This window comes from Camarhynchus parvulus, chromosome 5 (assembly GCF_901933205.1).
Source record: "Camarhynchus parvulus chromosome 5, STF_HiC, whole genome shotgun sequence".
NCBI classification, from domain to species: Eukaryota; Metazoa; Chordata; class Aves; order Passeriformes; family Thraupidae; genus Camarhynchus; species Camarhynchus parvulus.
Genome location: NC_044575.1, coordinates 46,683,626 through 46,708,504, shown reverse-complemented (window position 1 = coordinate 46,708,504; position 24,879 = coordinate 46,683,626). Strand labels below are relative to the sequence as shown.

General features: G+C 34.2%; 1 protein-coding gene across 3 annotated transcripts in view; it reads right to left on the bottom strand.

The window, feature by feature from the left end:
* Positions 1-2,181: 2,181 nt before the first annotated feature.
* Positions 2,182-24,879, bottom strand: part of PPP4R4 (protein phosphatase 4 regulatory subunit 4) — a 58,786-nt gene continuing 36,088 nt past the window's right edge. For 2 of the 3 annotated variants that reach the window (XM_030950115.1, XM_030950116.1), the window contains 16 exons: positions 23,226-23,348; positions 20,938-21,107; positions 19,780-19,899; positions 18,255-18,332; positions 17,361-17,444; positions 16,074-16,256; positions 15,252-15,357; positions 14,343-14,490; positions 13,698-13,842; positions 12,788-12,829; positions 10,661-10,736; positions 10,152-10,232; positions 9,722-9,815; positions 9,215-9,285; positions 8,303-8,438; positions 2,182-3,336 (listed from right to left, as the gene is read on the bottom strand). In XM_030950115.1, the coding sequence (XP_030805975.1) occupies positions 3,312-3,336; positions 8,303-8,438; positions 9,215-9,285; positions 9,722-9,815; positions 10,152-10,232; positions 10,661-10,736; positions 12,788-12,829; positions 13,698-13,842; positions 14,343-14,490; positions 15,252-15,357; positions 16,074-16,256; positions 17,361-17,444; positions 18,255-18,332; positions 19,780-19,899; positions 20,938-21,107; positions 23,226-23,348 (1,682 nt within the window). In that variant the 3' untranslated portion in view covers positions 2,182-3,311. Of the gene's footprint in view, positions 3,337-8,302; positions 8,439-9,214; positions 9,286-9,721; positions 9,816-10,151; positions 10,233-10,660; positions 10,737-12,621; positions 12,697-12,787; positions 12,830-13,697; positions 13,843-14,342; positions 14,491-15,251; positions 15,358-16,073; positions 16,257-17,360; positions 17,445-18,254; positions 18,333-19,779; positions 19,900-20,937; positions 21,108-23,225; positions 23,349-24,879 lie in introns of all 3 variants that reach the window. The other variant, XM_030950118.1, reaches the window with a different exon arrangement.

Sequence of the window (24,879 nt, the reverse complement as noted above, 5' to 3'; positions counted from 1 at the left end):
AACAACCACAGAAGTGAAATTTCTAAAACCAGTATTTTAGTGATAAATCTGAATAAAAAGCCCCATTCAAATGCCAGAATATTCAGGAAGCTCATTGCCAAACACTGCAGATTCCTCAATGTTATCTTCTGTTACAAAGAGACTGAAGGGCCCAGTGACCTCAATGCTAGCAGAATTTTGCCAGTTATAAAATCAGAAGCAGTATCAAGCCCTAAAAGAGAATTTACCACCTTTGTCTAGAGATCTTTATTTTATTACTGTAGAAAATAAGTCTACCATGAAGTCTGCCTTGTGAGTGTGACCTCTTTCAAAACATTTATGCAGACTAGCAAATCACCTCATTTTCTCAGAGTACATGATGTGCATTAAAAATATTCTTTGAATTTAAAAAAAATTAGTTCTGCAGAATAACTTAGGTATTCTGATTTTTAAAAATCTGGCCTATATTGTTTCACAGCACAAAGCTAGCCTTCTCCTAACCCCAGAATTTCTGCCTGTAATATCATCTAGACACCAGGGTGAACTTTGTAACAGGACTCTATAACTGAAATAAGGTAGACTTTGGTAGGAAAAAACACACCTCCATTAAAGTGTAATAAATCTATTCACAGAGTTGATCCTAAAATCCAAAGGTGTTGCCATGATGTTTCAGAAAAATATTTCAGAAATATTTTCAGAAAAATATTTCCATGATCTAACAACAATTTCCTTTATTTGAGTAGAGCAGTGCATCCAACAGAATGACAAGATCTTAACATTTAATAGATTTTAATTAGCAGAGTCCTATCTATAAAGTACAAAACCATGCAAAAAGCCACTTCCAGGTTTATGTAACTAACAGATGTCAGCATAATTCTGCTTCCTCATACAACCTTCACAAAATAATTGCCCAAAAAGGAGCAGAAGACTTTTCAAAATCATTTGGCAAAGAACTTCACAGGTGTCTATCAGTAAACACAAGATACCTCTGCTAGAGAAGATACAAAAGATACAGTATAGGATAAAGCTGGCAAATCTCTAAAACTCACCTCAGTCACCATTTGGTGTCTGCCCACAAGAGCCCAGACACTGATGTACGCCACTCACCAAAGGACTTTGAGGCAGGCTCTGCTATCTGACTGGACTATGAAGGTGCATCTAACCTAGCTCCAGACTGCATTACAAATGTCTCCAGAAAGAGACTCACTCATTCTACCACTGGTCTATATGAAAACCAACAAATGCCACTGCACAGTTGACCTTCAGCTGTTATTCCAGAGTTACAGCTGACCACCAGGTATAGACAGTGCTCTGAAGGGTTCAAATGCATTGGTGCTGTTTAACAGAACTAACCCAGAAGTAAGTGGCCCCTAAAAAGACCGCTTGGATGGAGGTCTGTAGTGCAAAGGAGTGATGAAAGTATGCACAAGACACCAGAGGTATTGCACAAGGAAAATGACCAGTCCAAAAATGTCTAAACAGAGCATTTCAAGATTACATTGAAGGAATTTCAGGTTATTGAGTAGAGCACGTGTTATCAGCATTAAATAAATTAATCAGTTTAAAATGACAGACAGTGACAGCCAAGAAGGAACAAAAGACAGACTGTTTACAGAACTCATTACCTGCTTATTAAAGGGAGAAAGAGCTTCAATTTTCTGAACTTACTGGTTGTTCTGCATTGCTCTGCAAGGCATCAAAAGGGCAAGCACAGTTCTGAGACCTGCTCTGCAGCCGGCTCATGATGATCTGAGTTTGGTCCTGCCAAAGGTCAGACTAAGAACAGCCTGGGTCTCCTGTGGCCCACGGGTGAGCAGCTGAGCACCTGGGTCAGCTGTGCCTGGGGAACTGGGGGTATCTGCTTGCATCAATGCAGAACCCAGGAGGAGCCAGCCCACGTCATCTGTACACCTCTATCAATACTGAATGTTAAACATCATACAACTCAAAGAACCTTTTAAAGAAATCTGTGATTTACAAGATCCTATGCTAGGCTGCAGAATAAACTGAAAAATTAAGTATTTCCACAGAACCCAAACAATGCCTGTGACTTAAGACAGAGAATACTGCTAAATCTAACTGAGGTGTAGGAAGCTTAAGCATTCAGACAGTGCTTAATCCAAAGAAACATTCTGTACTTCACACAAGAGAGCATACATTCAGCATTATTAGTATTTTAAATAAATACCCTCCATAGGCAAGTGCTTTTATTTATTTTAATTATAAAAGATGCCCTGAGAATTTTTCTTTCAAGAACATGCATGTACAGCATTGTCCTAGGTTTTATTTTGAGTAGATCATCATTCATGTTTTTACATTATAAAAAGTAACCACACTCACATATGCATACACAGACCAGATCATCTTTATCATACACCAAAAAATTTTAAAAACCATACATTTCTGATATCAATATATTTATGCTGCCTCCATTTTGAAAGAGAAGCTGACAATAGCTTCATAATCTCTCTCAAGTATTGGCATAAATAGAACTTTTCAAAATATGACTGCATGTTTTTCCACATAAATTTTGATAGAAACATTAGCATTAATACAAACAAATGCAGACGACATCACTGAACCATGACAGCTTGCAACAGCAGCTGATTAAAAACTAGATTGATTGTTATAAATTATTAAAGTGAAAATACAATTTGAAATACTAAAATTAAAACAAGTATTTATACAACAAAACTTATGAAATACAACTTTTTTTTACATCATCTAGAGACATTTGCTTTTCGATTGCTGTGAAACATACACAGGATTTTTATGAACTTAGTACTTGTAAAAACATTAATTCCAAATTCACAGCACAATGCTTCAAAAGTCTATGTTTTTTTTTATAATGGTTCTGGACTTTGGTTTTAAATTAGGTTTGCAGATTCTTTAAAATGTGGGATTCCTTTTTCATATTCATAACAATTCCTTCTATTTCTTCCTTAAAATATGGGAGCTAGGGGTTGCTAAGATTGTAAATAAGCCAATTAAATAATAAGTATGTGCATTCTAAATCCAAGGCTTCAAACTATAAAGGCATAACTGAAGAAAACAAAATCTTCTCCTTAGCTGCAGCAGGTAGAGCACATAGCTGAAGTTATAGTTCCTATCATTTCACTACGATGTTAGAATTCTGCAGCCATTACATTGTTTATCAGAACATATTTTACAGCTTGGAATTTTATGTAAAATATTTATTTTAAATTTTTAACATTGCAGGATGCATTCTATTCAGTTCAGGCATTAGAGAGTCCCATCTGCAGCTCCCACCTTATCCCACCAGAACGTTGCTTCCTCCAATCTCTGGTTCCCTCATTTTTCTGTCAGGTGATCTAGGAGTTTGATTTTCTGTTTTTTCTTCATATAAAAGAAGAAACACACATAATATGTTGTTACTATATTACTAAATTGCATAACATATTAAACTGCTATTGTGCAGAACATTTTAACATAACTCTTAGCTGCTGTACTTTAAAAATTATGAGCTGTTCTATTGCACCCAGTGAAAAAGCCAAATGGATATATTCTGAGAGCATTCTTCTCAAGAAGGGTGAAGTTCTCCATTCAGGTGTCTAGAGAAGTTCTTGTAGAGATGCATCTGAGTGAGATGATTAAGCTGGCACAAGCAGTCTATTCATGGCTGCTTTTGGCTATGCCAAAAGTCTAGCACATTGCACTGTGATTTCTAGCTGTTCTGTTGACCACAAGGTCATCTGGATAATTTCTGGACTTTTCATGCCTAAATTTTTTAATCTTTAGATATACTGGTTTTCAGTTTCAAAGACTTGTAGATGTCAATTAAAAACAATTTGTATCAGACAGAAATATTTCCAAGATGGGTGTAACTTTTAGAACTCTTGGAAAAACTTAATTTGCATCAATATTTTACACTATCATTTACAAATAACACAATATATTGTTCTGTTTCACTGTTTTAAAATTGCTGAATATTTTAAAACTGCATATATGATATGATATCAGCATCAGTCAGGATACCTATTAGCTTCATCATAGAAATGGGACAAAAACCATAAGCCAGTCCCACTGGAACTGGGAACTTGCAGCATCTTAAATGTCATGATGAAAACATGATTAAAAGCTGTAAGCAACCTACTCCAAATGTAGCAGATCAGTGGCAGAACTATTTAATCTTGTGCTTAACTTTCTAAGCAATTATATGACCAGATGAAAGACATTAGTTTAAGATACTTAACTTAAACATATAACTGGTACATGCACCAAACTGGATGTCTTATAGGTCAGTTGTGGGCATCTTATAAAATACTGATATTTATTTAGATTTATTGTTGCATAAAAATTAACTAATAATAAAATGGAATTTTATAATAATAAATTAGAAAAATATTTTTTATGCAACAATGAATCTACTCCCTCTTTTTAAAAGACGGAAAACCTGTACCACACATCCTTAAAGAAAGTTCTGATTAAAAGTCAAATAATATCAGCCAATATTTGTATGTCTATAGGCAAGATGCAAAATACTTAAATGCTATCTATGAAGTGGATCTATTCATTGACAGATCTATACAGTTTCTAAATAGTTTTAAACAATTGCATGTTGAACATTTGCAGTCATATTACAGCAATACAAACTCAAGCAAAACATTATAGCTAACAATCTCATGAAGCTGAAAACATTCAAAAGAATATAATATAGCTACATAGCCTAATGATAGAAGATCAGACTGCTTGATAGAACACAGTGTTCATGATTTATGTCAATGTCTGCACTAGGATGATTCATGATCTAACTGGCAACTCTTCAACAGGAAGTCGGAAAAACTTCTCTCCTCTGCATATTAAGCAGGATCTCTTGTGGGACAAAGTACTCAACCAGTGCTTTTTCTGATTCTTTCCTATTCCATCAGGTACTTGAAGCAGGTATTTTTCTCTTTTGTGATTCCCTCTTTAAGTTATATGGGCGCTGCTTTAGCATAATTCTGGCATTTTCTATGGCCTAAGTATTACCAAAGACTTATCAACTGACCCCTACACTAAAACAATACTTGTCACCTGCTTGTGAGCACTGGATCATGATTTACTATTTTTTTCCTTGCAGCTGTATTATTTTCAAAAAGAGATAAAACTTTAATTGGCACATACTTATGAATTACTTCGAACTCAATGTTTGAATGCATGAGTGTGGTGAGAAAATACTTCAGGTCTCCAACAAAGTAACTCTGAGTTTTGAAAGATTCCTGGAGCACTATCATATATGAAATCAGAAATTCTTCATCCCTGCAAACTGCACTATATTGTCAAAAGTGAACACTTGCCAATATTCTGTAGAGCAATTTTATGGGAAATATTAGGCTTAAGCAATAAACAGTACTTTATCCAAACATATACCACTTCAAACTAAGAATCATTAATTTTACCTGCTTATACTTTAATTATTGTGTTACTGCCCATATATTTACTTTGAAAAAGAAACATATTAGAAGTTACCCTACTCAAGCTGCAGAGCCAGGAAACTAAAAGTTAGGTCTTGCCAGAATTGAGATGGTCAGTGCAAATTTTATCCAGCACATACATGAATCTGCATGATGATACAGTCTAAAAAACACCCAAATAATATTTTCTCACCTTAGTGAGTTTTCGGCCTTAGTCAGTCCACCAAAGGTGGTGCTCACTGATGAGCATCTATTCAATACCTATTCAACTGCATCTCTCACTGTACAGTTGTCAAATTCTTCTCACAGGGTGATTTTTGTCAGCTGCTTATATATTTGGATATCAAATTTTTCCATAAATTAAACTTAGAAAATAATGCTTCCTTGAAACTGACATTTTTGCTAGTTTGTTGTTGTTTTTTTTTAATTTAAGTGTGCATATATTTAGCACCAGGCCTGACTTCCTGAGTAAAAGAAAGAAAAAAGTACAACTAAACATGGCTGTGATTGAATGCATTTACCACCAGATATTCCTGTATCTGTATCTCTTAATATCTCCTTATAGAGCTGCTTCATTTTGTTATGAAAACAGTTAAGTATTGGGTCAGTTTACAAAAGAGATGTTGAATCTACAGCACAGCAGACATTAGAGCAACTTGAGAGATGTCTTTTCCCATAAGAACACAGAATACTAAAACTCTTTTTCAGAACTAAATGTAGGACATCCCAAGCTTCCTGTTCTTTTCCCAAAAATTTTTTTTTCCCCTGATACGTCCTCTTTAGCTTCTGACCCCATGCAGTTCAGGGACTTTCTGAACCAGACAAAGCACCCAGATCACTGTGTTTGATCAGATACCTACTTTCAAATACTCCGCTCTTCGGGTATTCGTTTGGGAATGGTACATAGAGACTTGAAACTGTGTTTCTTACATTCCACTCTCCTGCCTGAAGACAAAAGTGCAAACTGCTCTGTGTGAGCCTTTTCCTGTCCCTCTGTATTTAAACAAAAGATATCAGTTTTATTTTAAATGAAAGATAGAAAAACTTTTGAAATTTGGAAATGTTTTATGTGATAAAAAAAATTTTGTCTAACTAACCTTTGCGCCTCACTGCTTCGTGAATACTAATACATTCATTTTCCCCAAATCCTTTTGGGACAGCAAGTAATTGGAATTTCTACAGATTGCTAAAAATATTTACAACATTTGAACTAATTTTCTGGTTTTAAAGTGAGGAAAGGAGGCTTACGGTGATTAGGGTGCAAGAAAATGAGGTTTTGAGCACACCTAATTTTTTAAACTATGTAGCACTCCATTACATTTTATGTTCTCAAGATAAATGCCCCATTTACTTTAGCGATAGCTGAAAATGTCAGCATGTCTACTAATCTAACTGCTGACTTTGAAATGGTGCACTTTGAAATAAGTGACCCCCTAATGATCACCTTTAAAAAGTCCGAAGTGCTGTGGGCAGTATTAAGAGAAGCCATTAGACACTGGCAAAGACAGGGACAGAGGGCAAAGTGATTTGGCACCTTTAAGTACTATTCCTGTGAAGCCACTTACTTAACAGAGGCCATATGCAATCACAACTTAGCTTCCAACCTTCTCTACAAAATAAAAGCAGTTTTAAAAACTACAGGTCACTATGCAAGCTTGAGTTCATTCCAGAAAACAATTTATCTTTGAGTTCATTCCAGAAAACAATTTAAAAGTGAAGACGGTAAAATTCCAGCAGAAAAAGAAATCCATTACACAAGGAGCTAAATAAATATTGTCCTGAGAATTTCTCTTTTTGTTTGTTAAAGTTTTTAGTGCTTTATTTTGCAATTTAGTAATTTTATTAACTTAAAAGCCTGAGTAAAGCTGGGAAGATATTTGGTTTATTTTTTAAAGGAAACTGAAAATACAGAAGTGGAAAAACATGTTCATCCAGATATTTAATTCACCAAAACAGACCATCACTATTGTTTCCTGTCTCTACCTAGCAAAAGTGTATAAGATGTTTTCTCTTTCCTATCTTAGCTTCCAGTTGTAGTTTGTGTTACACTGAAGTCTACTTTCCCAGACTCCCTTTCTTGCTGCAGCTGGCTCCTTCCCTTTCTCCATTCTGCCTTGGCTAAGAATGCAAATCTCTGCTAGCAAAGAAAAGTCTCAGTTTGAGCCCACAAAATTACAGCTAGTCCAATGACAGTAATTTAGTTATAGTGTAAAAGGAATCTGCAGGGAATTTGCTGATAGAGTCTACACAGATCTGGGTAAGTGTGTGTCACAGTGATTTTCTATGATTTACAGTTTTAGCACAGAAGCAAAAAATACATCTTTGATTTTGTTCTTGCAAAATGCTGAACAGCAATGGCTGATGTTTAAAGGAAAGCAGCCTGAGGGAGATGCCTAGCATTGATTTTTTGGTTTTTTGTAAATGGTAAGGCAAAGAAGGCAGCATTAATAACAAATACCAGTAGTAGTTCATCATAAGGCTCAAGATTCATGATGGAATTGTTACATAATGATAAAACATATAAGTCCAAAAAAAGAAGGAAAATTAGAAACTAAGTAGTCTAAAAATACTTCTATTTCTCTAACTACAGGCAGCTAAATCACTATGACTGTAGTTATTACATATCAAAGGCACTAACCTTCACTTTTTCCCATTCCACCCTCTCAATTATATACCAGCTGAATGCAAATGTGCAGGAGAAACAATGTGAAAGACTAATTAGAAGGTAATGCCATCTTAGAAACAGTTACAATTGCATACACCACATTTCTACCCTGCTATTTTAGTATTTCAAAATCTGTGTGCAGAAGTATAATAAATACAGGCCTAATTTTTCTTACACGGCTCTTTCGAGTTCCCTTTGAAAACATTACCCCTAGGCTCAGATTAATATCTTGTCAACAACTTACATGCTCATCTTTCGGGACTGACTCTCCTTATTGCCATTGCTCTTCTGGTCAGCTGAGCTGAATAAGTTGCGAGAAGAGCTGGAAGGGAAGGCAGCATTCCCACTATTGCCAGCAGCATGAGTCCTGAAGGAGTCATCTGAAACACAGAGGTGCAGCTTAGACAAAGAACTTTGGTTGAAAACACTGCACAGAAAGTAAACAGAATGAGCTGCTTTTCCTGTGACAATAGTGGCTTATTTCCTATGGCACTAATCTGAAATTTTAATGGAATGGTTTCTACTTAGTATTTCTTCAAGTATTTTTATTAAACAGTCCCACTAAATAACTGGAATACACATATTCAAAGAAAATCTTCATACATTTAATGTATGTAAAGAGTGGGATTTCTTGGGCCAATCTTTAGCAGCTTAAAATTTAGCTCTTTAATGTAATTTAATTGCCTAGTGGCTAATGGTAGTGAATTGAAAGGTTTCTCTAGGAAGCCATTCATCTCAATCTTATCTTTAATCATCCAAACTCTTTAAAATTTAGTGTACAGAACTCCAAACAGTATTTTCTCTCTCTTAATTCAGTCTAAGTTTTACATAACATTCATTCTCCTCATGTAAAATAGGTGGGGGAAAACTCCAAACTCAATCTTTTTATACCTGAAATTCCAACCAGGACATGACAAACTCAGTTTATTTTTACTATTTTCAAATGTAAATTAAAACAAATGTGTAGGGAAAAAAAGAATCTGAAAAATACACTTACTAGAATAGCACTTAAATGCCCAAATAAATTGGATACCTATTATTCTGTTTTCTTTAGGAGAATGATATCTTAGAGTATGCCTGCCTAATTGGGCCCATACATTCAATAACCAAGCAAAAAAAAAAACTGAAGTAAAACACATTACAGTAACCTACTTACCACTAAAGGATAACATACAACTCTTTCCCATCCCTGGTACTGAAGATGTATATCCTGTAGCAGAACTTTTACTTTAAAAAACCAAACAAAACAAAAACCAAGTTGGTTATTTCCAAAAGTGTTCCTATCAATTGCATCATCCTGCAGTTTAATTGTATTGGAGGTTATTTCTGAGTTTATATGAAGAAATTAAATGAGAAAGTTGAGCTGAAATGTATTTAAGAAATGTATAAAATTAGATTTAGCAATTCATACAGAAAATGACTTTTAATATATGATAAAAGGCGACATTTATTAACTTAAAAGGAATTAATAACCATTTCTAGGCTTCAGCATGCCTTAGACATTCTTTCCCTCAGTTAATCAATTAAACAGAAAGCTGAAAACATAAGTCACAATTCAGTGAGCACATCACTGCTTTCAGAGATCCATGAGCATTAATTTCATAAGAGCTGTCCATTAGCAAACATTTGCCTATGAGGTAAGCAATGAAGATTATAAAGATACTTAGGGCACTTGTCTATGTTGCTGTATTTTGGATGCAGTACTTGAGTACTGAAAGATTGGCTTCGAACCAGCTTGGATTTTTTTTCTTCTTTGCCTAAAATTATAAAGAACATTTTTTAATATGAATATAGCATTTCCTCAATAATTAAGAACACTTTTAAATATATTTTTCTGTCAATCTATGGTAAATGAAGGAACGAAATGATTTAAACACTTCAATTAAAAAAAATAAACCTTAAGTAACTATTTATATATTACAGAGTGAACCAAAACTAAAAACCATAGAAATACATTCCGTTCTAAGAGAAGTATCTTTTCCTCTGTGCAGTAGGTGTAACTTGGGTCCACAGATGTCAGCAGCAGCTTTGCTGGGGTTTAATCTGATGATGTGAAATCAAAGTGTTTCAGTGAGTTTTTGAACTCTTCCTACCTGCTGATGTACCAGAAGAGCTTCCAGAAATAGAGAGATTGATACTTTTTGCCAACACTGATGATGTTTTACTGTCTCTACCTACAAAAAAAAAAAAACAACCAGTCCGGTAAAATCCCTTCCCTCTTAAAACTTAAATTTTTATAAAAGACAGGACATAACATATCAGTCCTGGAGCAAAGAGTAATACTATCTAATCCAGTGCTACTAGCACTTCAGATATACCACAGACAAGTACTTACACTATATCCCAAAATTAAAAATAACGGAGAACTAAAACTGTAATGTATTTTATTAATAAAGCCAAAATAAAATGTGTGTGTTATTATATATTATACATAATATGAGGCCATTTTTCATAAACAACTTCATTAATGCATAGAAACAATTTTAATGTCCAATTTCTAAATCTCTGTTCATTGTATAGTGTCTCTTTCCTGCTCCTTTCTCTACTACCTTTGTAGAAGAGTAAAGCATGCATAAACATGTACACAAATAAACAAACTTACGTTTCTTTTCAAACATTTTATCATTAATATTTGTAGATCTTCCTTCATTTTTCTGCTTCTCTTTTTCTAATTGTTCCTAAAAGAATGAATAATTTTCTTAGATATTACTGAGGTAAAAGTAAATAAACATGTTTCCAAGTAACAGTTCATTTCTACTTTCCTGCTCTACAATCCCTGATGAATATCCAGAGAACCAATTAAGTAATACAGAAAGAAATCAGGGTACAAATCTCATTTTAAAACCACAATCTGAAGAAAGCTCAGAGTTGAAGTTCACATCTAGAACTTAAAATTATGCCTGGCTTTTGGCATTTTTTATATTCAAAAAGATACAGACATTGGCAGCTGGCAATGTAAAAATTTTCTGTAACACAGACACCCTGAAAACAGAACAGGCAACACTTTTATTTCATACAAGTCAATGAAAATGCTTTTCTTAAATTTTAAGCTGTGTCACATATATTCAAACTTTATAAAGATCTAAAATTAACATCTACAGTTGATAAATCTTTATGACAAAATCAACTATGTAAAATTGTTCAGGTTCATGGAGTTTATTTGCCCTTCTGTAATACTACCCAGCCTAAAAATATATTCTATTTGATGAGTAGATATCACACCGGCTTCAAAAAACTATACAATATTAGCTTATTTTCTATACCATTTTCACAATAAAAGTTAAGTGAACCATAATTGCTCTAATCTATATTTTTCATGTCACTCTAATTACTACCCAGTCAAGAAAAGAAAGAGGTAATTAATTCAGGTCAGGGTTGCTGGAAAATAGTTCCTACAAAATCAGCTACTAAAATGAAGAAAACTTACTAACATATTCAGTATTAAAATCTTTAGCAGTCAGATACATTTAAGTGGGTTTAATGGCTCTTCATCTGTTTGGGACTGCAACATGTGACAATTCACTGTGTGCCTCTCAGGTTCCCCAAAAGCATCACAGACAGTGCTAATGAGGCTTTTGTGATACAGAAGGGTGGCACAGATCAGTGGCCTATACCATAAAACTTCAAGTGCTTTTCTAAAGTGCAGCTGTAGAAACAGGGTAAAAACTGATGTCATCATACAACACACAGTAGCACTGGAAGCTCTTTTGCACCAGGCAAATCCTTTCAGTACAGAAGCATTAACTGTATTTACCTGCAGACTGCCTGAGCCAAAATCAAGACTTTGAGTGTGTGTGTGCAGGTCTGAGAACCCAGCTGGCCCAGGACACTGGAAGTGGCAGGAAATCTGTGGCTCAGGTATATTTGCTCATACTGACCTGCAATACCCGTTGACATCAAAGTGGATCACAAAGGCAGAAAACAAGGACATTTTTGGGACACTCCTGAATCTCTTCTGGTTCACTACAGTTCATTTACTACAAGTCAGAGGAACCATATTAACAATTTTAGCATCTTCTGAATCCTGTCAGCTGCTCAGCTTCTCCCACCTCAGGCTGGAGGGGAGGCAGCAGATGGGAGGACTGCAGAGGTCGAATTTAGGCTTTGTGGAGATGTGGTGAAGATATAAGCTGTGTGCTGAAGTGCCTACTGCACCTTTTGCTTTTTTGTCTTTCCTGGCTAATTGGAAAGCCTGTAACACAGAGCATTCTTCAGCTTCCTTGGGACAAAAGAAGTTATGAGATTAATTTCTTTGCCTAGGGAAGCTGTATGTGAACTCTGAGATGTTTCATTGGTCAGTTTATCATATTATACATGGTATTCCTCAAGAAACTCAAGTTTGCCTTTCTAATTGATACAGCAACATTTAGGTAAAGAAAAAAAATGTTACATGTTACTTTGAAGGACTTAACCCTATTATAAAGTGTAAAATGAAACCACACACAGATAATGAACCTATCAGGTCTCTCCAAATACGAATTTCCCCTACCTTAAAATTACTGCCTCATTAATATGGAGCTAGAAACTATATTAAAATAATGACAGTGTACTGATAAAATATACCATTTCCAAAAGAAGATGTTCTTGCCTCTCTTTTTCTTGATCCAATAAATCATTTTCGTAAAATCTTTTCTGAAACTTCAAAATAAAATCAATAAAAATAAAAAATCACTACATGAAAATGGAAACTAAGAGTAGTTGATAAGTATTAAAGTTAGTAAGTACTTACAGCATCCACAGAGATCTCCATTCTGTCCAATTCTAACACTGTCTACAAAGAAAATTAAACCATTATTTATTATTACTCTACAGCATGCCATACCATGAAGTAATTGCCTTTTCTTCCTACATATTTGAAGCCTATGCTTTTATTTTTGTGGCACAAATGCGGTTTAAAAGCATCAGAGAGTATTCTCAGAGCCCTGCTGAGACTCACAATGAATAGATTCACAGAATATCTGTATGGAAGTCAAAATACACTCAAGGAAGCACCACAGCAAGAATAGCTGTAGCACAGGCATAGGAACCAGGTCTGAAAAAAAGCAACTCAGGAACCTGTGTCTAACTCAGAAGGTTCCACACAGGTGCTCACCCAGTCTCTCTCCTGCAGACTGGCCCTGTAAAGAAGCCACCTACTTGAGCCATTTCACTTCATGGCTTCTAAATTTGAGACTAAGCATGGACATCCCTTAAAGATGCATTTTTTTGAATATTCACATTTAAAAAAACATTTGTAACGCTTTAAAAGCCTGCAAATACTTTGTCTGTATATTTTAAAATATCTAGTCTAACAAGATATCTCTGTCTCACAAACCTGATGAGTTTTACTAGAATCAACATTCAATCTTTCTCTAGTCTTTTTTTTTTCATAAATGATCATTGAGCCAAAATCCTGAATTTGAATCACTACAAAATAACTGCAATATAAGTAACCAAGGAAACATTAACGCTCCTAAAATTCACAGAACATACTATACTACATCATCTTTTAATTGTTCAAAATTACATAATAGAGAATGGAATTTTTTAATCTCCTGGTCTTACATTGAGAAAATCCACAGAAAGCATAACTTTATTGTCATCTTAACTTTCAGTGATTAACCCAAGATTAAATGCTGCTTAAAAAGAAAAATGCTTACCCTTTTCACAATAGTCAAGACATCTTTGTCTTTCTCTTGACACAGAAGTTTCCTTATACATAATTCCAACTGCTGAAGTAAATGTTTATCAGTGGGAATCTTCAGAGTAGATTTGACTTTTGGCAACAAACAGCAAAGCTTCATTCTACAAAAAAAGTCCCAAACAAACAACCCAAATATTCACCTTTTGATGCAGATGCTTAATATATATCATTTATTCTCAATGTATTGCATGCTAGCACTTGACACAAAATAATTAAGTGGTCTTATTTTTCAGAAGTGATTGTTGCTTATGTGTTGTTTCCAGACATACTGTTTTCAAAAAGTCTCCACAGATCATAAATACAGTCCATAAACATCTTTGGTTTGTCTGGGTTTCTTTCTAAAATCTAGAAAAATAAGGAGACCTCTGGATTTTCCAAGTGATATGCACACCTAACTTCATCAGTTACCTACTGACCTACTTCTGGGATTTTCTAGCATCATTCCCACACTCCCCTGCATCTTTAATAATGGTCATTCTGAAGGCTCTTTATGTTTTCACTCAAGTTCCATTACTTAAACAAAACATAAAACTTTTAACAGTATTTCTTAATATATTATTTATAGCTTTTTTTCCTGTACACTGCTACATATTCTGCATACCTGACATTTGCCACTGGGTCATGGGTAAGTTCAAGCACAGGTAAAAAGAAGTATTTACAAAAGAATGATTTTGAAAACAGTTCCATAATGAATTCACAAGTATCTAAAAACCGAAGTCTGTTCCAGTAACTTTTTCCTTGGCCCAGTTCTGAAAAATAAAAATTTGCAGATATTATCTGTCAAGTTTTCAATGTCAGATAGAAAACATTTCACAAGCTGACCTTTCACTTAAAAGATGATAATCACAGGCATCAACAGATATATTCTCAGCCTATTTCAATCCTTTCTTTTAGTAAAAAACTAACATTCTAAATTCAATTAATTCTGTCAGTGAGTACATGAAAAAGCAACAGAGCAAGTGAACTAGCTACAGTGTTAAACAAAGTCCTGTATGCCTTTCAAACCATGTCACAGGAGTATCAAAATTACTGTGTAAACATCAAGGAATGTTAATGAGGACTGTTAAAACTCCTAAGCTATCTTTCAAACACACAGCATACACCAAAACATCAAATTTAGGTGACTGATTAATAAATTAATTTCTGAAATTTATTATGCTGAAATCTCTAGAGAATTTTACTTCTACAGCAGAACTCTGTTTTTTATATTGCTGCACCCACAACTTAGTAATTTTGACTAAAAGAAGTAGGGTTGGAAGGGTCTTGGCATATTATCAGTTTTTGCATTGCCTCTTCCCCAAGCCCTTTATATAAACTTATATAAGCTCCAGCTCTATTCCTCACATAGCACAGTACATTTTGCTGGTGATAATATGAGCAACTGAATGTCTTCCAAGTGTAGTCCCTCCAATGATGGATGGAAATTACACTGAATAAATGTAACTGTAAATAGATCTTCAGCCAAAACTAACTTTCATTTCTCAGTAATGGAGGAAAGATCATCTCTTACGTTCGATCAGTTTCTGAATAACCTCGTGCCTCTGTTCCTGTTTGCGATTGTAGCGCAAATAAACGCACAGAGTCCGAGCAGCTGCCTTCTGCACTGGCAGGACATTCTTGAAAGAAATAAAGGGAACACAGTTAAATGTATCTGCAGGAGTATGACTAAAAACTTTTACAGAATTAGAAGAAAGATAGCTAAAAAGTAGCCTAACTTTTTGAATTTTTAAATAAATGCCATAACGTAAGGGAGAATTAGGAAGTTTGGTCAATTCATGAAACACCTGCTTCTTTATTCCTTCTGCCCAACTTGCAGATTTAACTATTTCATAAACACCTTAAAATATTCCATGTTTGGCAAGGCACCTTCTGTACTGCAGGTGTTAGAAATAAAATTTACATCATCTTCTTTTACAACAGTTTTTATTCTTGAATTAACTCAGTAAAATTTCAGACTAGTAGCTCTAAATGAAAATTTATTTTAGAAATGCAGAGTTATATCATAAAGAACAAACACTAATGTATGGAATCAGGAAAAAGAAGGCATATTTCAGAGGAAAAGGTTTTGATTCAACTAGAAACAAACTGATGATGAGCACAAGGAAAGGAAGAAGTCCTGCGTAAGAGGAAAACTGTCAATCCAAATTTTGCTCTTCAAATGGGGGCAAGTTTTCAGCAAAAAATCTCATAGAAATAATGACAGGGCTTGATATACCATATGAAAAGGATAGGAATTTAATATAACACAGGAAGTACTACACAGAGCAAATATCCAATGGTCTAACTTGAATTAACAAACCAAAACAAATGAGAAAGCGACAGGTGGGCTCACGTTTGTCAAAATGATTGTCAACATCCTGTGCAGAAAACGGTAATAGATCTGATCACTTGATATGATATGAGGGAGACAAGCATATTTTTGCAGTAACTTCTCATGTGTTCTCCATTTTAAAGAAGTCGCTGCTCTCTGTTCTGCTGTCGTTAATGCAGGAATCAAGTCAGGAATAGAGAGTAACTAGAAACAGAAAGATAAACAATAATTTTACATTTTCAACCTGTGTGTCTTGTCACTCTACTTAAAAAGAAAATCACAACAATAGAAAAAGGGAAATCTAATACAAAAGGTATTTTAGTACCTAGCTAAATACACTTTCATCTCTAATCCCTTCTGACAAAAGGAAAACTAAACACCGTTCTCTTTGGAACACCCTTTTACAGATATTAAAACCATTACGCCAACTCTCCTCAGCATTCTCTTTCTCAAAGCAAATGAATCCCAATTCTCTTTTATCCTCTTAATCTTTGCAGTTATTGTTCTCAATCCCCTAATTAGTTCTAGTAGGAATTAATTTTAGTAGGAATTGTACACCTTTTCTCAGAAGAAGGAAAAAATTTTTAGTAGCCAAGCTAAATTCCCTTTAATATTAAGAAAAATTATAAACAAACTGCCACACCTGGCATTGCATTTTCTATATGTTATATATATTTACAGCTGTAAACAACTGACAAATTCAAATTTTTAAATTACACTGTCAACTTCTTCACGTACAAGAAAATAAATTTCTTCAGTTCTTATACTACTGCAACATCTCAATTTATCATACATTTAGGAATTATGCTCAAAAACAGCATCCTTTCTGTTCCATCTTAGAGGTGAGGAGTCAGGGAATAAACCATCATCCAGAGCCACAATTAAATTAGAAAAGATGGGAGCTGAGTACAGATCTCTTAATTCAGTGTCTTCACTTCAGGAAATAGACTTTCTTCTAGCAGAAGCCTGAAAATGGCACCCATGAGCAATTGATACATCAATATGAAAAAATTTAAAATAGGTATTAGCTATTAATCCCTTAACACAAAACCAAGTTTTGTTTTGACTTAACTGTGGTTAATTAGAAAAAGAACATGTATAAACTGTTCATTTTCCTATTAACTCTAATCTTTTCAAATTTTTTAATGTTAAAGCTTATAATGTCAACAATAAAAAAAAGAAATGGAAACTTTGTATCTCTTCAAAGCAGAAACTAATCATGAAAGCCTCTTCCTACAAAATTTGTCTGAAATTTATTACTACCTTCATTTAGAAAGAAAACTTGAAAAACCCCATGAGAATACCCACCTTGCTTTCTGATCCATTGTTTTCTCCTCTATTAGTCATTAGTTCAAGGATTTCAGGAAGGTGACCTACCAGGGCATCTAACACCTATTTAAAGAAAGGCTGCATGAAAGAGGTCTGTAAATTAACTCTATTTTTAACTCTTACCAACATATCCCTGCTGACACCTTTCAAGTTACTGCTCTCTCATATTGAAAGGAAAATGGAGATTAATTGCATTGATTAGTTGCATTGATGACTGATATTTCAATGCAGTAAGTAATATAAGTATTACAGGTCTCAGTTTTTATTTATGTGATCAGACAAGTTTTCTAACTGGAGCAGTCTCACTTGCAACCAGAGAAACCAGTATCAAAGGAAATGGTGATTTTTTTTTTCTTGAACATGTCTATTTTTACATGCTAAAAAGCCTCACTGTGCTAACTGCAATATAACTGATTCATGTTCTATGCAAGTTACCATGGACCAAAACTCTTTCTGTAAATCTTGATCTTCAAACCATACACAACTTCTTTATCTCCTCCTCAACTGGACAATAAAAATGAAACAAAGCAAAAGACCTTGAATCCTATCAACTATTATTTTAATATAGTACCAAACCCAAAGCTTTTTAGAGTCTGCAAGGTAATAAATAATACAGCAATTAAAACTCTTTAGAATTAGTATTTTTAAAAGCTAATAAATTTAGTGTGGGTTTACTAAATTCAAACACCTTCCTATTTTCCTCCTTTTTATTCACAGAAGGCTGGCATCTTTATGCAGAGTCTGTGCAATAGAAGTAAAAAGCTGTTAATAATTTCAAATTGTTACTCTACTATGGTAGTGAAGAGTTATTAAACATGAAGATTATCTGCCTCGATGTAACAAGCAAAAAAAGTTCCAATAAAAGTGTATTACCTCCAGTGACTCATCCTGTAATAGCGCAACCAGTTCTTTATGTATTGTATACACATCAGAATTTAAAAGCTTAGCAACCTAGAAAATGACAGTAAGATAGCAAGGTGAAACATTCTTTAGTTCTATGGCACAACACTGCTTTCTTACTTTACAGCAAGCATGAAGAGACACAGAAAAAAGTGTTTAATATCAGCTGCCTAAAGTTGTGTACTTTCCCACTGATCACATTAAAAACAAGCTTATATAAAGAACATGAGACAAGAAACAGGTCTATTATCTAACTATGAAACATTCTTTTGGAATTAACTCTATTCACATTTAACAAGAATTTTTTAGGCTGCACTGCAAGGCTAGAAATTTCCTTGAGGAATATTCAAATGCTGTAAATTAGGAGAGTTAAGAGTCATCCTGCTGTATAATTTACAGAAGATGAAATGCAAAATTTTCTTATCCTATGCTGGATTTTAAGTTTCCCCAACCTTCCACCTGAAGTTTCCACTCCTTACTCCTTTTGCTTTTTGACTGTGACTCATGTGATTCATAAGTCTTATGTACATTTTTAAAAAACACCAGCAGTCCATCTCCATGCTATTAAAAAGCTTTTATAGCAAGCATAACACAAACTTGAGGAATTAGATTTTTTTTTGCCACAAGAAATATTTAGATGATTTTTTTTAACGTTCCTTTAAGCTAAGTGAAAATAAGAGCTTACTTCCAATCAAGATGAAGCTTTAAGGAAATGGCTACAAGGACTTATATTTTTTGGAAAGTAATCCAGCTAGCAGGGAATGCCATAAATTACTCATTTTTGCCTGTCAGGTGGTTGCCTAGTTAAACTGTTAAAATTAAATCAACACATTTAGACCAAGGTATAATTTACAGATTTTTTTCAATAAGCTAAAATACTTTCCTTATATTTAGGCAGTACCTTAATAGTGCTATGCAGCTAAAACAAAATATTATGTAGAATTGATGCTAATTTTACAATTTCAACAATTATGCTGGACTGTCATTCATTAAAAAGACATCAATAGATAATGAGAACTGGAAACCCATAAATCTTTCTTACAATGGTGGAAGTAAAGCCATTTTTCCCTCCACTGTTCATTTAAAAGTTAATTTAAATGAACTGCTTAATTTACCAATTTCCCCAGCAAAAAAAATGGGATCAAAGCTAAGCTCAAACACTGAAACACAAGAGTGTTATGAAACACATTTTAATTTCTGGAATTCACTCCATAGAGTTAATAATACCTATGCATTTGTACATTTTTTTCATTGCTCCTTACAATCTGACCTAGCAGTAATCTCTTGTAGACAAATGTCACATAACTTAAATAAAATAATGTGGGTAAATTTGCTATATACAGAGGTTAGAAGGAACCAAACTCCCTTGAAAAACTAAATAATTTCAATACATTTTCTCATCTCTTTTTATTTTGGTTGAATGTAAGCTTAAAGACAAAAACAAAATAAAATAAAACAAAACCATGTGAGCAGTAACAAAGAACCATTGTAGACTTACTTCAAAGAAACTTATGGCCATGGTATATCTGACAGGAACTTCAGGGTCATGACAAAGGCAGAAGAATATAGAATAAAGTTCTAAATGGAAGTTCTTTGGATCCACAAAAACAATCATGGCCTGTGGAAGGATAAAGTCCTTTTTAAACTATGCAGCTAAAGCATGACACTAGCAGAGATTATCATATGAACTTGAGAGGAAATAGGCTGTTATTTTACAGAGGAAGTGTGGAGGTTTTGCTGGCCTTGTTAAAACACAGGCACCAGACAAAATCCAGAGCTGAGAACTAAACTGAATTTATTTATCCTCCAGATATGCTGCAGGCTCCTTTTTTTGAAGATAAAGACTAAAACCATGAGATATAAAACTTCAGATTTATAAATATTGCTAATGTTTCTGTACTCTAGCAAAAACTGCAAATGGATACTTCAAAAACAAAGAACGTTTCAGCAAGCAGCAAAGCAGGAATCTGAATTTCAATATGATTGTGTTTGTACATACCTTGGTTTTGCTCAAATAAACCAACAGATGTCTACCTACATTTTTGCTTTTGCGTTTGCCTTTAAAAGGCAGAAGAAAAAATAGTTGTCTACTGGCTCTCGGTGCAAACATGTTTTCATTGAATACAAATGCAGAATGTCAAAATACAAAGTCGATTTACAGAAATATGACTGGTATATTTAAAGACCTCACATAAAATTGAAAAGACTTTCTGTATTCAGGCAGGAACATGACTAAAACATCAACCTGAGCATTCAGTTTCAATCTCCAACTCCCTAGAATGATGTGACACACAATGAATGTGAAAGTGTAGATTCAAGTGGTTTGAAACTGGGGACTCTGTTTCACAGACGTTTTCCCAAATACTTTGTCCTAAGCGTTTGGAAAAAATGTGCAGGAAAGAATAAGACCAGTAAACTCTTAGAACACCATTTCCTCAGTCCAAATTTGCCAATAATTTTCTGTGGCTCTGCAAAAAGTAGTATTTCCTGCTAACTCTTTTGCACAAGCTCACTAACTGAAAGTTTGCAGAAAGAGCTAAAATCTAGCTAATAATGAACAACTTGGGAATAACTCCTCTATCACTTGTATAGTCCTATTTAGTGAACTATATGTACAACACAAATTAATATTAAACCTTAAATTAATATTACTTACTGGAAAATTGTAAGCACAGTTCTTCCTCACTGTAATATACTTCTTTTCATGTTCCAGAGTTTGCAGATGTAGTTGATTATCATTATGCCCATTTTCCTGCTGTAAACCCAGTGTGGAAAGCTTCTTATAAAATTCCAAAAACCGCAAGTGCTGTTCAGGAGTAAAAATGCCTCAAAAAAAAAAAAAAAAAAACAACCAAACAAAACAACAAACTTTCCTCATTATAAATGCTATTAATAATGTACTCAAATCTCACTTTAAAATCTATCAAATACCTTGATTTTATCCCTCCTCTTCCTCCTATCCCCCTTGAATCTACTACACACAAGTACTCAGAACAAACTGGAATGTAATTAGCAAGAAGAATTAAAAATCTACAAGTACATTAGTAATAAGAGAATAACCAAGAAAAGGCTCAATTTTCTATTCCACAGGGCAAGGAAAAGATATCATTGATTGGTATCAAGAAGGCTGAAATTCTTAAGAATTTTTCTTTTCAAATTCCACCAACACCATCAGGTTGAGTACAATTAATAACTCTGACAAAAATTCAAGCTTTGAGTAGAGAAACAACAGGTCAGTGGATCTTAAACAAAAGGTTTTCAAAATGTGCAGTCAGATGTGCTTCATTCCAAAGTACTTCCACTCAAAGTACTAGTTGTTGAAATCTTAAATAACAGAATAGAAAAGAGCTGAAGTGGTACTTATATTTAATAGCTAGAGAGGGAAAGGACAAGCCGTATAATTATGTAAATCAGGTTACTTTAACATCTTTGAAAAAATTGAAACAAAAAAAAATCTACTACTAAATACCAACATACACACACACCCACATATATCCTCTCCCAAAAAATAACAGTAGCCAACATGGCAAAAGGAAAACTTGTCAAACTGATTCAATTTCCTTCTAGTATGGGATAACAGGACCAATGAAACAAAAGAGGCAATAAAGGCAATAAGGGTCATGACTTTCACAACAAGGGAACAGGAATGATAGATTAAAAACTATAAAAGTGCTCCAAAACTGCTTGGAAAAACAACTAAGAGAAAACTACCCATATACTAGTGACAGGATAGGCAATGGTATAAAGTTCTATCCTAGTTGTGGTACGATTTGGTATTTTCATTGACATTCTAGATGCTAGACAAGAGACTTTGCCGCATTCTGAAAGCATCAGCCAAGGACAGAGACTGCTTATTCTTCTGAAAGAGTTTAAAATGATCTTCAGTAACTGGACATATGGTCTTAAAACTTGAGACTATTATTCCATTAGAACAGCAGTAAGGTACCATGCTTAGCCTGATCTGCATCACCTGCACAAGGCCAGGAAAGAGAAAGACTAGCTAGCTGCTAGATTTTTTTAAAAAGGGAACTTTTCATACTGAAAAATGTGAACAGTAATATATTTGGCAAGACATATGAAGCAATCCTTTCACTTCATTCAACTGTCCTAAGGCATAACATTTGGAGAAAAATATGAACTTGTCAGATGGAGTTCAGAGGTGAAGAAAGATCAGGAGTTAGTCATTCAACCTAGAGAAAAGAAGACTGGAAAAACATGATAAACACAGGATGGACTGCCCTAGCTCTCTGTCTCTAAAAATAACATTTTGACACTGTGAAACAGCCATTTCAAGTAATCTGCAGTGAAGCAACGGTCACTTTGATCATCTCTAACATAATCATGAAGGCTCATTTTAAAGAGCTGTAGGAAAGATCAAAGGTTTTAAGAGTCTAGGGGGAAATTATAATGTAAAGCCATGATTCTGTGCTCTTCCTCCACAGGTAATACATGATGGGCAGAATTATCAAGGAAAGTTGTGCTGTGCTCAAGTGAAAATTTAAGCACAGATTTTGGGTATAAAAATAATAGGCACAGATTTGGCCTCAGCTGCAGCTGGGAAATCCACATGGCATCTCCCTTCTCCCCTGAAATTCTTTATGGGGCACACTCTGCACTGTGCCTTAAAAAGGAGATCAAGCACACAAAAGAACAAAGTTAATATCATAATGTTTCAAAGGTTTCAAAAATTCAATCATCCAAATCACAAGCTCCAGAATACCCAAAAAAATCAGTCAAACCAATAAAGATGAAACACCACGTTACCACCTTTGACCCTGTCTAAACAAAACAAAAACAACAATAAACAATATGCAGATGGCCACCCTAAGAGGAAATTTCCATAATCTAACTAACTACCATTTCATTTTTCTCCCCATTCCAAGGGGTTCAAATTCTCCAATCTTCCCTCATGTTCAAGATTTTTAAAAAGAAATTAAATCATACCATATAATCCATTACAGAGTTTCCCTAAATGGAAAGATAAAGAAACTAGGATAGATTCATCTGTTTTGAAGGATTTTTCACAGAATGATTTCACTAATGGGAGAACAGTTTGACTTCGATCATCTGAAAAACAAAAGAAATTTTTAGAGTTAGCCATTTGTCAATATTTTAAAAAGAGCACAGAGACTGAACTTCTGTAATAAATTGAGAAAAATTTCATTTGACATTCTCAGGATTACTTCTGGCAGGCACTCACTGAAGGTACAAAACAAGACGTAGAGAGAATGATCCTAAATTTAGTACATTTCCTGTTTTGTTAATTTTTTGTTTGTTAGTGAAAAGGCAACCCCAGTAAAGGATGAGGCAGAGAATAAATAAACAGCGACTACCTTCTCCACTCACCGAGAATATATAGAGAGAAAGAATACTGCAGTACTCCTACAACAAGATTTCCTACAATAGTAGGAATACAGGGAGATCAAGACGGAACATGACTGTGACAGTAAACAGAAAAATCAGGATATTCTGTACGTTGATTTTTTAAACCTACTCAGAAGTGTTTTAAAATCTTTTAGTATACAATAAATTCACAGAGAAACAAAATAATTAAGGACACGGGAAAGAAATTCAATAATTTAGAAATTAAAGCCAAATCCAAACACTCTCTTTCCTTATAAAATAAATGAGCAAATGTTTGAAGAAATTTATATCTTTGGACTTATTTTAAATAAAATCATTGTATTAAAATGTTTGAGTTTTAAAGGCATAATGATTTTTTTAATGGTAGAATATTTGCAAAATTCAGCAAATAATTGTGTCTGAACAAAGTGAGATTGGCCTGAAGAAACATTTTGATACTGTGGGAGAGACACTCTAGGATGTAATATTGGGTCATCTGCCTTCAAAAGTGTTCATTTTCTATTTCAGCCATGAAAGTAAAACCCACACAAACCCAACTTCTAGAAACACTCCTTTAAAACCTGTCAATAACCCCTGATTGCTTTTTTAAGCTTCTTACAGTAACTCAAAGCAGTAGTTACAGCAGGGGGTGGGGGAGGAGGAGTGAAGAGTAAGAGGTGCAAAGAGAAGCACAAACTTGATAGCACCAATACAGAGGCTCAAGAATTAGAAAATTAACCTACTATCATACTTACTGATATAAACACTCACTGCTAAAAAGTCCATTTACAGTATTCTCCCCAAAGCTACACTATATTTTTCTTTTCCTTATCCACTCCTCTATATGGCTTAAACACATATATTCTAGTAATTCATCACCAAGTTGCTGTACAGTACATTTTTGTTGAGGCAACACTTTGTATTCTGTGTACTGATACCACTACATTAATTAATTAAATACTAGCAACAGAATATTCCCATAATTTATGCAGTAATTTTACTCATTCTATTTAGGTGTATTATATTAGAAACTTGTAACATGATAGTTGATTTCATGGACAACTAGCTCACCTCCCTTAAAACTTTCTGCATATAAAGCACTGCAAGACATGAAATATAAAGAAATATAAAAGACAAAGCAATGAACAAAATAAAATCAGAAATGTCTGAATAATGCAGTCAGAACAAAAAGCATTTAAATACAATTATAAGATGCTCTAGAGCACTAAGAATTGGGCTAGGAAGCCCAAATTAG